The 12,456-nt window shown below is 47.4% G+C and overlaps 1 protein-coding gene across 1 annotated transcript in view; it reads right to left on the bottom strand.

The window, feature by feature from the left end:
- LOC144595463 (von Willebrand factor A domain-containing protein 3B-like) overlaps nt 1-12,456 on the bottom strand; it is a 144,049-nt gene that overhangs the window by 61,923 nt on the left and 69,670 nt on the right. The window contains exons 11-13 of the mRNA XM_078402975.1: nt 12,037-12,175; nt 8,483-8,614; nt 2,145-2,243 (exon numbers count right to left, since the gene is read on the bottom strand). Of these exons, the coding sequence (XP_078259101.1) occupies nt 2,145-2,243; nt 8,483-8,614; nt 12,037-12,175 (370 nt within the window). The remainder of the gene's footprint in view (nt 1-2,144; nt 2,244-8,482; nt 8,615-12,036; nt 12,176-12,456) is intronic.

A 12,456-nucleotide genomic window follows, 5' to 3' on the forward strand; every position in this document is an offset into this window, starting at 1 on the left:
CTGCCCGTAACTTTTGAGGCCCTTGCTAATCAAGAACCTGTCAATCTCTGCTTTAAAAATACCCATTAAATTGGCCTCCACAGCAGTCTGTGGCAATGAATTCCACAGATTGCTCTGGCTAAAGAAATTCCCCTTCATCTCCATTCTAAAAGTACGTCCTTGTATTCTGAGGTTGTGCTCTCTGGTCCTGGACTCTCCCACTACTGGAAATGTCAGAGAATGGCAGGGTATAATTTAGGCAGAGATAAGGTCGAGCTGTCAATAGAGGGGTGGAAATACACAAAACATTAAAGGTATATCCTGCCGAGCTGGGCAGTTTGGGTCTGCATTCCTTGAAATTTAGCAGAATGAGAGGTAACTTTATTCAAACATGGGGCTTGACAGGGGAATTGGTTTCATGAGCGGGAGAATCATTCATTTTACTGGGATTAGTTAATCTCCACTGACTATGAAGGGACTTCTGCTGCGAAGTTGAGTAAAGTCACGGGAAATTTGGAAACACATGTAACAATTAAGAGGCACTGATACCTGAAGGTTATATTTGACTAACAATGTGACATTTTCATGTGACCTTTTCTCCGAAGGTGGAGCAAAGACTAGAGGGCATAGTTTAAGGTGAGAGGGACAAAGTTTAAAGGAGAAGTGCAGGGTCAGTGTTTCTTTACGTAGTGATTGGTGGATTTAGTTCAGTTTAGTTTAATTTATTGTCATGTGTGTAAAGGAGAAAAGGGGATTTAAGGGTTAAGGTGTATGTGACCAAATGCTACATGAAGATGAACTGTCACTAAATTAAAATGCATACCTCAGATGCCGGCAAGTTTACCTCTGTGTAGATGCTGGCTTGAGATTGCAGAAGGGGTGTTGTAATCTTACAAAGGACAGCATACGGATACAGAAGAGCACCGAGTAGACTTGAGCCTCTTAAACAATTACCACAAGGTTGAGCCCCAGGAAGATGTGTTTATGTTAATAGACTGAGCCTCGTTACAATCACTCTAAAGTTGAGCACCAGGAAGATGTGTTTATGTTAATATACTCAATTGTTAACCTCGGACAATGGCCAGTGATAGTGGGTGATGATTCATTGAACTCCCATCCTCTTGCAAGACCACCGGTGTGGGGTGTCTGGTTCTGTTATCACTTCTAAAAACCCATTGTATTTGGTGCATAAAAAGGTTGCTGAAACACTCTGTAGGTGAGTGGGGTCTTCGAGTGGCTGCTAGTATGCGAGCATACTAGTTGCAGCTCTCCCACTCCCACTGGCGTAATAAAGACTAATGTTTTACCACTTTATGGTATTGTTGTCTGTCTATTAGAATCGAACTTTAACATGTGTACCAAGGTACAGTGAAAAGCTTTTAGTTGAGGGCTAACCAATCAGCGGTAAAACTATATACGACTAGATTAAGTGGACCCGTTGTGCCCAAACCTCTCCTTCATTGGTGCAGCACTCTCTCCTACCCCACTCCCCTCTCCCCCTCCCCCTCTCTTCCCCTTCCCCCCTCCCCCTCTCCCTTCCCCTCCCCCTTTCCTCTCCCCCCACTCCATCCACCTCAACCCCCCTTATCCTCCCCCCTTTCCCTCCCTCCCTAGGAGATAGATTTAAACTTTAAAATGTGAATAGCTTTAATAATATAACACTGATTTCAATGAAACTTCTTCCTAGCACCAAAGGGACGACGGTGAGCAAGGTGGGCCTAAAATTGTCGCGCTATCGTGAACCGTTTTGGCTGTAGTTCAGGAACAAACAAACAAACAAACAAACGAGAGTTTTAGTATATAGATTACAATCGAGCCATCCACAGTGTACAGATACAGGATATAGGGTGTAATGTTTTGTGCAAGATAAAGTCCAGTAAAGTCCAAGTAAAGATAGTCCGAGGGTCTTCAATGAGATGGATAATAGCTCAGGACTGCTCTCTAGTTGTTAGAAGGATGGTTGTCTGATAACAACTGAAGCATCCTATCTGAAATAAGAAGGCAGATACGATAGTGACATGTTTTTAGATAGGCACGTGGATGGATATGCAGGCAGAAGAGATTAGTTTAAGTTGGCATCATGTTCGGCATGGACATTGTGGGCCGAAGGGCCTGCTCCAGTGCTGTACTGTTCTATGTTCTATGCTCAGCCTATGGCACTCTACCTGATCAGGCCTTCCATCGGACAGGAGGTAGATGGCTTGAGTTCCAGCATCAGCAAAGGCAAGTCTGATAGCTCCCAGTGTGTTTGTGGAACTTCCAACCTGCAGAGAAATACAACACAAAACTAAAAAAAAATGTTGACTGAACCTCACACTGAATGAAAATGGCATGAGCGCTTTTAGAGGATGAACGGCAAGATATGCTTTCTGATAGTCCTTCATTAATGGTTTGATTAATTCTAAAAAATGCAGGATGATCATCTGCATAACCACACAAAAGATCAAATAATCAGTACATTTTCAGCATATCAGGCAGACCTTATTTTTGTGAATAGTTCAAAGCCAATAGCATGATCTCATTGCAATTACTGTTGGCGTAACATCCAATAAATCGCTATAAAAATAAAACATCAATGAAATGCCATCATTTTCAAATATAGTTCAGGCAATTGAAAATTATATTACATTCATCAGGGAATAAGCTTTTGGTCATCGGATTCAATTGGTATCTTTATACTTTGTTCATTACATTGAGGATTATACGTTAATCCTCAATTGTCTGTAATGGATGTCTCTTGATAAATAATGCATGTCCAATGCAATCAGGAATAAGTGCAGTCAATTATCTATGAATTAATTATGAAAATTTAGCAGAATTTAAATTTGCAAATCAATCTTATCATTCAAAACGGTACACTATATTTAATTGAGATGAGGAACAAACAGAAAATTCAGGTGCAATTGATACAGACTAAATACAAATGTGGGGAATAAGGATTAACTGCCCTCTCCGTGTAGCCCATGAGAAAATCTTAAAATCTGAATTCAAGACGCCAATTGTATTATGAAAAGATATGCCAGTGTCTCCACTTAAGGAGATTTGGCTATTTTATTGACTAACACACCTCTTCAGATACACTGTGGAAAGGATTCTGACTGCTGCATTATGCCTGACAAGGCAATCCCATTGCATGGGAATACAAGAGACTTCAGAGAGTGCACTCAGCCCAGTCCATCACGGCCACAGTCCTCCCCACCATCAAAAGCATCTACATGAGGTGCTGCCTCAAGAAGGCGGCATCGATCATCAAGGATTCCCACCATTAGGGGCATGCCCTCTTCACGCTGCTACTGTTGGGCATGAGGTATCGATGCATTAAGTCCAACACCACCAAGTTCAATAACAACTGCTTTTTTACAGTTATGAAAGAAATGGCCAGACCATCTGTGATATTGGCTCAGTTTTATTCACATTCTTTCCCCAGTCACTGGGAATGTCCTACGGCTCTGCATTTCACAACCTTTATATTCTTCTGTTTGTGTGTTCTCTCTCTTTAATTGCCCTCGATTCTTAGCTGCTATTTTCCGCTGTTCAGGTTCTCTCCCTCTCTAACTGTCCCCATTCTGCCAACAGCCAATTGTTTTTTAGATTTAGAGATACAGCGCGGAAACAGGCCCTTCGGCCCACCGGGTCCGCGCCGCCCAGCGATCCCCGCACTATCCTACACACACTAGGGACAATTTTTACATTTGCCCAGCCAATTAACCTACATACCTGTACGTCTTTGGAGTGTGGGAGGAAACCGAAGTTCTCGGAGAAAACCCACGCAGGTCACGGGGAGAACGTACAAACTCCGTACAGACGGCGCCTGTAGTCAGGATCGAACCCGAGTCTCCGGCGCTGCATTCGCTGTAAGGCAGCAACTCGCTGGAATTTAGAAGACTGAGGGGGGATCTTATAGAAACATATAAAATTCTTAAGGGGTTGGAGAGGCTAGATGCGGGAAGATTGTTCCCGATGTTGGGGGAGTCCAGAACCAGGGGTCACAGCTTAAGGATAAGGGGGAAGTCTTTTAGGACCGAGATGAGAAAACATTTCTTCGCACAGAGAGTGGTGAGTCTGTGGAATTCTCTGCCACAGAAGGTAGTTGAGGCCAGTTCATTGGCTATATTTAAGAGGGAGTTAGATGTAGCCCTTTTTGCTAAAGGGATCAGGGGGTATGGAGAGAAGGCAGGTACAGGTTACTGAGCTGGATGATCAGCCATGATCATATTGAATGGCGGTGCAGGCTCGAAGGGCCAAATGGCCTACTCCTGCACCTATTTTCTATGTTTCTATGTTTCTAACTCTACCGCTGCACCACGTACTGTTCCACACAGCAAACCTGGCCTCATATTATCAGAGATATTCCCTCTGTGCAATCTTCCCCTCTTCTACCCTCCCTACAATTTAGAAAGAACTTGCTTTCTCACTTTTCCATTTTGACCATCTTTGATCTGAAATTCTCGCACCACAAATGTTGTCTGATCTTCTGAGTATTTCCAGTATTTTCCACATTATAGTCAGACTTCCAGCACCTGCAGTGCTTTGCTTTGGAATAACTTCTAAAATGAGTGTTTATCTAACAGTTAACACACCAGTAGCTTTATTTTAACAGATTTTTATCAGTTTGCATTACCACAGTGGAGACAAAAGGAACTGCAGAAGCTGGTTTACAAAAAAAGACACAAAATGCTGAAGTCAGTCAACGGGTCAGGCAGCATCTCTGGAGAACATGGATAGGTGACGTTTCAGGTTAGGATCCTTCAGTCTGACACAAAAAGACACAAAGTGCTGGAGTAAGTCAGTGGGTCAGGTAGGATCTCTGGAGAACATGGATAGGTGATGTTTCAGGTCCAGACCCTTTGTCACTCATCATCTACCTATGTTCTTCGGTGGCACTGCCTGACCAGTTCTCTATTATCCCAGTTAAAGAGAATATATAACTGAGTTCATAAGTTCATAATTTATAGAAGCAGAATTAGGCCATTCGGCCCATAAAGTCTACTCTGTAGTGAGTCCAGACGAGTGGTATTATCTAAATCCTTTATTAGTATAAAACCCGTAACAAACGCGACAGACTTCTTTCTGGACAAACACTAACTTCACTCACTAATCTAATCTCTAATCTAACGTTTCGCGCCAAGCATTTAAATACCCCGCGCTTCCTCACCCCGTGACCGTAACCCAATCCGAGGGTTCTATTACCTGGCCAATCCCTATGTCCCTACATGACCCCCCCCAGAACCCTCGAAACCATACCTCACGGGCGGCCGAACCTCCCGCCCAGAACGTGTACGGATGGGGGAAACCGATACCCCCAGCGTGACAGGAGGCGGGGGGGACGCCGCCGCTGGAGGCGATGGGGGGTCCACTGGAGCGGAGGGTGCAGGTGACGTGGGGCACTTGATGAACAACGGCAGCCCGGGACCAACCATAGGCGGCGGAGGCCCAAGAGGTGGTAAACTGGGCGCCGCTGACGGGACCAGTCGAGCAGCCACAGGCCGGCCCCGGCGCGGCGGCTGAGCCACCGACACGGGGAGGTCCTGGTCTAAATGGGCCGGCTTGAGACGGGATACTGAAACCAGCTCCTGACGATTTCCTACCTGCAAGGTGAAGGTTACAGTCCCTCTTTTGAGCACCTGGAACGGGCCCTGGTAAACCGGCTGAAGAGGGGGACGGTGGCAATCTTTCCGAAGAAACACGAAATCACAGCTCCGCAATTCCGAAGGAACGTGAACTGCTGTGCTTCCGTGACTAGAGGTGGGGACTGGAGCCAGAGAACCCACCCGTTCCCGGAGGGAGCCCAAGACTGACGTGACGGATGGCGGCAAGGCGGGAGTGGAAGGGAGAATATCGCCCGGCACCCGCAGGGGCGAACCGTAGACGAGCTCGGCCGAAGATGTGCCCAGCTCAGCCCGCGGGGCCGTACGGATGCCGAGGAGGACCCAAGGCAGCTGGTCAGCCCAATCGTAGCCAGTCAGGCGAGCACAGAGGGACGCCTTTAGCTGCCGATGGAAACGCTCAACCATCCCGTTGGCTTGGGGATGATAGGCGGTGGTCTGCTGTAATCGAGCACCATAAAGCTGCGCCAGCGCGGCCCAGAGAGACGAGGTGAACTGGGCTCCCCGATCTGTAGTGATGATAGCCGGGACCCCGAAACGAGCCACCCAATGCAACGCCAGGGCCCGTGCACAGGAGGCCGCCGAGGTGTCCGACAACGGGAGCGCCTCCGGCCAACGAGTGAACCGATCAACCACCGTCAGTAGATGAGTGTAACCCCTAGAATAGGGCAATGGACCCACCAAATCCACATGGATGTGGAAAAAACGGGCGGGGGGAACCTCGAATGTCTGGTGCGGGGGCTGGACATGACGATGGACTTTGGAGGTCTGGCACGGAATGCAGGCGCGTGCCCAGGCTGCCACCTGCTTTCGCAGGCCTTGCCAGACAAACCGGTCGGCCACCATGGCTGAAGTCGCCCTGATGGACGGATGTGCCAGGCCATGAATGGCCTCAAAAACCTTACGCCGCAGAGCGGCAGGCACCACCGGGCGAGGGCGTGGGAGAGTAACGTCGCACCACAACTTGGTACCTGTGGGGCCACACGCCACCTGCTCTAAACGCAGTCCCGAGGTTGTGGAGGCGTACACCGCGGCAGTTCCTTCCAGGCGCTGAGCCTCCGCTAGCTCCTGGAAATCCACATGTTTACCAACCACGGCTACGGAGGGAATGGCCGGCCGGGACAGGGCATCAGCAACGGCATTCAGCCTACCCGCAATATGACGGACATCGGTCATAAACTCCGAAATGAGTGTTAGGTGCCGCTGCTGGCGAGCCGACCACGGATCAGAAACCTTAGCAAAAGCGAATGTCAAAGGTTTGTGATCCGTGTAGGCCACGCAAGAACGGCCTTCTAAAAAGTAACGGAAGTGCCGGACTGCTAAATAAAGGGCCAGGAGCTCCCTATCGAACGCACTGTACTTGAGCTCCGCTCGAGAGAGCTGCCTGCTGAAAAACGCAAGAGGCTGCCATTCACCGTCAACCTGCTGCTCCAAAACCCCACCCACCGCCACGTCTGAGGCGTCCACCGTCAGAGCTGTGGGGGCGGAGGAGCGCGGGTGCACCAGCATGGTGGCATTGGCGAGGGCCTGTTTGACCGCAACAAAAGCCGTCTCCGCAGCTACGGACCATACCAACTCCGTGGGGTTACCTGCGAGACATTGAAAAAGGGGACGCATAACCCGAGCTGCTGCAGGCACGAACCGATGATAAAAATTGACCATGCCCACAAATTCCTGCAAGCCCTTGATGGTAGTCGGGCGGGGGAAAGAGCGGACCGCGTCCACCTTAGCTGGTAAGGGAGTGGCACCGGCCGGAGTAACCCGGTGACCCAAAAAATCCACCGCGGACAGGCCGAATTGGCACTTGTCCGGATGGAGAATCAGGCCATGGTCTTGCAGCCTCTGGAACACCGTGCGGAGGTGGACCAAGTGCTCCTGGACCGAACGGCTGGCAATCAAAATATCGTCTAGATAAATAAAGACAAACGGCAACCCTCGACCCACCCGGTCCATCAGACGCTGGAATGCCTGAGCTGCATTTTTAAGGCCGAAAGGCATACGCAACCACTCAAACAGTCCGAACGGGGTGATGGTCGCTGTTTTCGGAATATCCGGCGGGTGGACCGGGATCTGATGGTATCCCCGCACCAAATCAATTTTTGAAAATATTGTCGCCCCCTCCAGGCTAGCTGAAAAGTCCATTACCACGGCTCCCGGTCAGTTCGATGCGGTCCTGGCCGACTTCCCGCAGCTCCTCGTCCAGCGTTTTGATTCACCTTCGGAGAAGCACGGGGTCGTCCATTTCATTCCAACCGAAGGGCCGCCGGTTTTTGCCCGGGCACGGCGCCTCCCACCCGACAAGCATCAAGGGCTTGCAGGAATTTGTGGGCATGGTCAATTTTTATCATCGGTTCGTGCCTGCAGCAGCTCGGGTTTAAGGTGCTGCATTTGGATGTGACATTTAAAAGCAACCCTGTATGTCTGTTCCTCTGAATGGAGAGATTCCCTTGCAATTATCCATGCAAGATCTGGGTGTTTTCGTCGGTGCGCTAGCTATGGGGTTATAATTCAATGGATATCTCTGTTTCAAACTCAATATCTAAAGACTGGAGTTTGTTTGTTCTCCTCGTGACCTGCTGGGTTTTCTTCGGGATCTCTGGTTTCCTCCCACACTCTAAAGGCACACTGGTTTGTAAGCTAATTGACTTGGTAAAATTGTCCCTAGTGTGCATAGGATAGTGTTAGTGTGTGGGTTCGCTGGTTGGCACAAATTCAGTAGGCCAAAGAGCCTGTTTCCATATGTATTTCTAAACCAAACTAAACTAAAACTGTATTTTTGATAAAGTTTTCAATAATACATTACGTGACTGGCATGATCCTTGCAAAATACTGCAGAGACTATTACTATTGAAATTATTATAAGAAACATGTGTTAGGATGTCCGCAATTAGGTTTACCTGAAGTCCTTTGATCCAAGACCAAGCATTTGCAAGATTTTGTTCATTTACTTCTGCCAGCTTCTCTTGCCAAGGTACAACTCTGGAATCAAACTTCACAAAATTGAATTTGGACTTGTGTCTAAGCTGTTCCTGAAAAAAATATATATTCTAGTAAATAAGTGTTTCAAGTCGAGCAACCTTACAACGCCAGAGACCCGAGTTCGATCCTGACTATGGGTGCTGTCTGTACGGAGTTTGTGCGTTCTCCCCATGACCTGCATGGGTTTTCTCCGAGATCTTCGGTTTCACCCCACACTCCAAAGACGCACAGGCTTGTAGGTTAATTGGCTTGGTATAAATGTACAATTGCCCCTAGTGTGTGTAGGGTAGTGTGAATGGATCGCTGGTTGGTGCGGACTGGGAGGGCCGAAGGGCCTGTTTCCATGCTGTGTCTCTAAACTAAACTAATCCATATAATGGTGCATTATATGCTTGGCAGCGTGGTCCTTAAACTGACTGCTGCAATTAGCATTCTTCTAGCTTAAGGAGTCTGAAGTCTGCATTGATTTTTACGGTATGAAGGTCTTATATGGAAAGATTGTCTAAATCGATCTTATATTCTCTGGAGTGCAGAAGAATGAGGTGATCTTTTTGAAATGTGTGAGACGTTAGGGAAGGTAAGGGGCCACCTGATAGAAGTATATACAATTATGGGAGACATTGATTGAGTAGACAGTCAGAACCTTTTTTCCCTGGATGGATATGTCGAAGACTAGACGGTATAGTTTTAAGGTGAGAGTGCAAAATTTAAAGGAGATGTGTTGGGTGTACTTAGAGAATGGCCTAGAAAGTGCTGCCAGGGGTGGTGGTGGGTGTAGATATGATAATGGCATTTAAAAAGTTTTTAGACCGGCAAATGTATATGCAGTTAAAAGACAGCATGGAGGCAGAGATTAGTTTAGTTTGGCATCATGTTCGACATGGACATCGTGGGCTGAAGGGCCTCTGCCTGTGCTGTATCTATGTTAAGGGCACTCAGAAACATGGCGGTCGCAGAGTTACATACTGCCATGGCTTCCTTTGGACCAATGCCAATGGCTACAAAAGAGGAATTTTTATAGCACTGAAGTGTCTATTTATTCGTGAGTGCTTGCTTTAAGGCCAGTGTCAAGCACTGTTACTTCACTGACGACTGAAAGCACTATTTCTCGCAACTTAGTAAGTACTCAAAAATGTGGAAGTGGAACAATCAGTCAGAAAGGGTCATCTTTCCCAGAATCAACACCAATTTTAAAAATATGAAATTGATCTTATTCAAACTTTAAAAGTTCTTAATCCTCTTGAAGCTCAACTGTACATGCAGTGTTGATGTTTCCACGCACTGGCTGGGGAGTCTAGAACCAGTCTCAAAATAAGAAATGAGCCATCATTCGATAGACAAATGTTGGAGTAACTTAGCGAAGCAGCCAGCATCGCTGGAGAAAAGGAATGAGTGACATTTCGGGTCGAGACCCTTCTTCAGACTGAGCTGAAGAAGGGTCTTGACCCAAAACTTCACCCATTCCTTCTCTCCAGAAATGCTGCCTGTCCCGCTGAGTTACTCCAACATGATGGAGATAAAGATTAATTTCTTTACCCGTAGGGTAGTGAATTTTGGAATTGTTTACCCAGGAGTCCAACGGAGGCTCAATTGTTGAGCCAGAGAGAGAGAACTTTTTAGCTGTGACAGGAATCAAGGGATATGGGGTTAATGCAGGAAAATGCCCATATGTTGAAAAATTAGTCATGATTTTACAGAATGGTGGAGCAGGCCAAAAGTCCAAGTGCTCTCTGCCTGTTTATGCATCTATGGTTTTTCATGAAGAGCCCTAGAGCATTGGTAAACTATAATGTTGTGGGATACACGCTGTGTATCTGACTGCAAAACATGTTCGTCCAACTGAAGCTTGTATTAATCAACCTTAAAGGATAGTCACTGAATATTTTGTAGCTTCCAGGGCTCAAATTCGTCACCCTCAAAGACAGATGTAACAAAACTAGCTGAGGACATCTAATTTTCTTTTCTAGTCGTCCAGTATGCAAACACTCCCCCATGGCCAAATATATCTGCCAGGGCACCAGCAATTTCTCCCTAGCTTCCTAAATCTCTGACTTAACACTTGGCTTTCCTGCTGGAGCGACCGCAGGCAGTGAGAATGGGCCCGTACCTGTCCTCCACTATCACCCTGAGTACCGGTACACCACAGGGCTGTGTTTTGAGCCACATGCTCTACTCCCTATTCGCACACGACTGTGTTCCTGCATTCGACACCAACACCATTGTCAAGTTTGCAGATGAAACAACGGTGATCAGGCTGATCACCAATGGTGATGAAACAAAGTACAGAGCGGAGGTGCAGAACCTGGTGGACTGGTGCTCAGATAACAACCTGTCCCTAAACCAAGGAGCTGATCATCAACTTCCGTAGGTCACACAACGGGGATACGCCCCGATCTTTATCAAAGGGGACAGTGTGGAGAGAGTGTCCAGCTTCAAGTTTCTGAGCACTCACATTTCGGACGACCTAACATAGTCCAATAACACTGCTGTGCTGGTCAAGAAGGCACAGCAACGACTGTTCTACCTAAGAACACTGAAAAAGTCTGGTCTACCCCAACAGCTGCTGACGACCTTCTACCGCTGCACCATAGAGAGCATCCTAACGCATGGCATCCCTGTGTGGTATCTCAGCTGCACGGAGGCAGAGAGGAAAGCTCTTCAGCGGGTAGTCCATAGAGTTCAGAGGACCATCGGAATACAGCTACCAGCCTTGGAGGGCATCTACAACACACGATGCCTCAGAAAAGCCACCAGCATCCACAAAGACTCTTCACACCCCTGCAACAGTCTGTTCCAACTTCTACCATCTGGCAGACGATACAAGGCCTTCTACGCCCGCACCTCCAGACTCAGGAACAGCTTCATCCCCAGGGCCATAGCTGCTATGAACCGGTCCTGCTGAGCCGGATGGTCACATCGCACAGATCTACTTGCACTTTATTCTGTTTTAAAACTGTTCTAATTTGTTTCATTGGGTTGTTTAAATTAATATTGACTAGCTAATTAATTTATTGCATCATATGGGAGGCGCATTCCCAATCTCGTTGTACCCCTGTACAATGACAATAAAGATATATTGTATTGTACCCAACTCAAAACTGCAGATCAAAACTGCACATCCACTACAGAAGCAAAACATCGAGGATTTGTCAAAATTTGGTGCCAAATCATTGACCTAATTATTAGCAGTTCATTAGAAACAAGGAATTGCAGATGCTGATTAATGAACAAAAGTACACAGAGTGCTGGAGTAACTCACCAGGATAGGCAGCATCTCCGGGCAACATGAATAGGTGACGTCTCACGATGAAACACTTCACCTGAAGAAGTGTCCCGACACGAGACGTCACCTATCTGATGCTGCCAGACCTGCTGCGTTACTCCAGCACTTTGTGTCCTTTAGTTCATTAGAAGTGCCCTTTAACATTTGGATAAGTATATACTGAAAGTAAGAACTGCCATAGTATTAAACCTGCATGAGCTGAAAGATCTTCTTTTGAACCAACTCGAGTTTATCTTTCATGGATTGAGACGTATCGACCAGGACATATATCTGATCCTCAATTATTGTCCCAAACAGCTCTCGGCTCCCCTGCTGAAGCCAGACGATTCTGTGGAGAAAAGGCGACAGCAAGTGATTTGCAAATGGCCAACTTACAAATAGACAATAGATTCTAAACTTTCAGTGTAATACTAAAGCTATTTGCTAGTTGTCCAAAGGAGGGCCTGGCGTGGGGGTGCTGCCTTGAGGTGGGGAGGGGGGAAGAATAAAGGCGGGCCTGGTGTGGGGGGGTACCGCCTTGAGGGGGGGGGGGGGCGGGGGATGGGGGGGGAACAAAGGAGGGCCTGGCGTGGGGGGTACCGCCTTGAGGGGGGGGGCGGGGGATGGGGG

Source organism: Rhinoraja longicauda, chromosome 7, assembly GCF_053455715.1.
Source record: "Rhinoraja longicauda isolate Sanriku21f chromosome 7, sRhiLon1.1, whole genome shotgun sequence".
In the NCBI taxonomy this organism is placed as follows: Eukaryota; Metazoa; Chordata; class Chondrichthyes; order Rajiformes; family Arhynchobatidae; genus Rhinoraja; species Rhinoraja longicauda.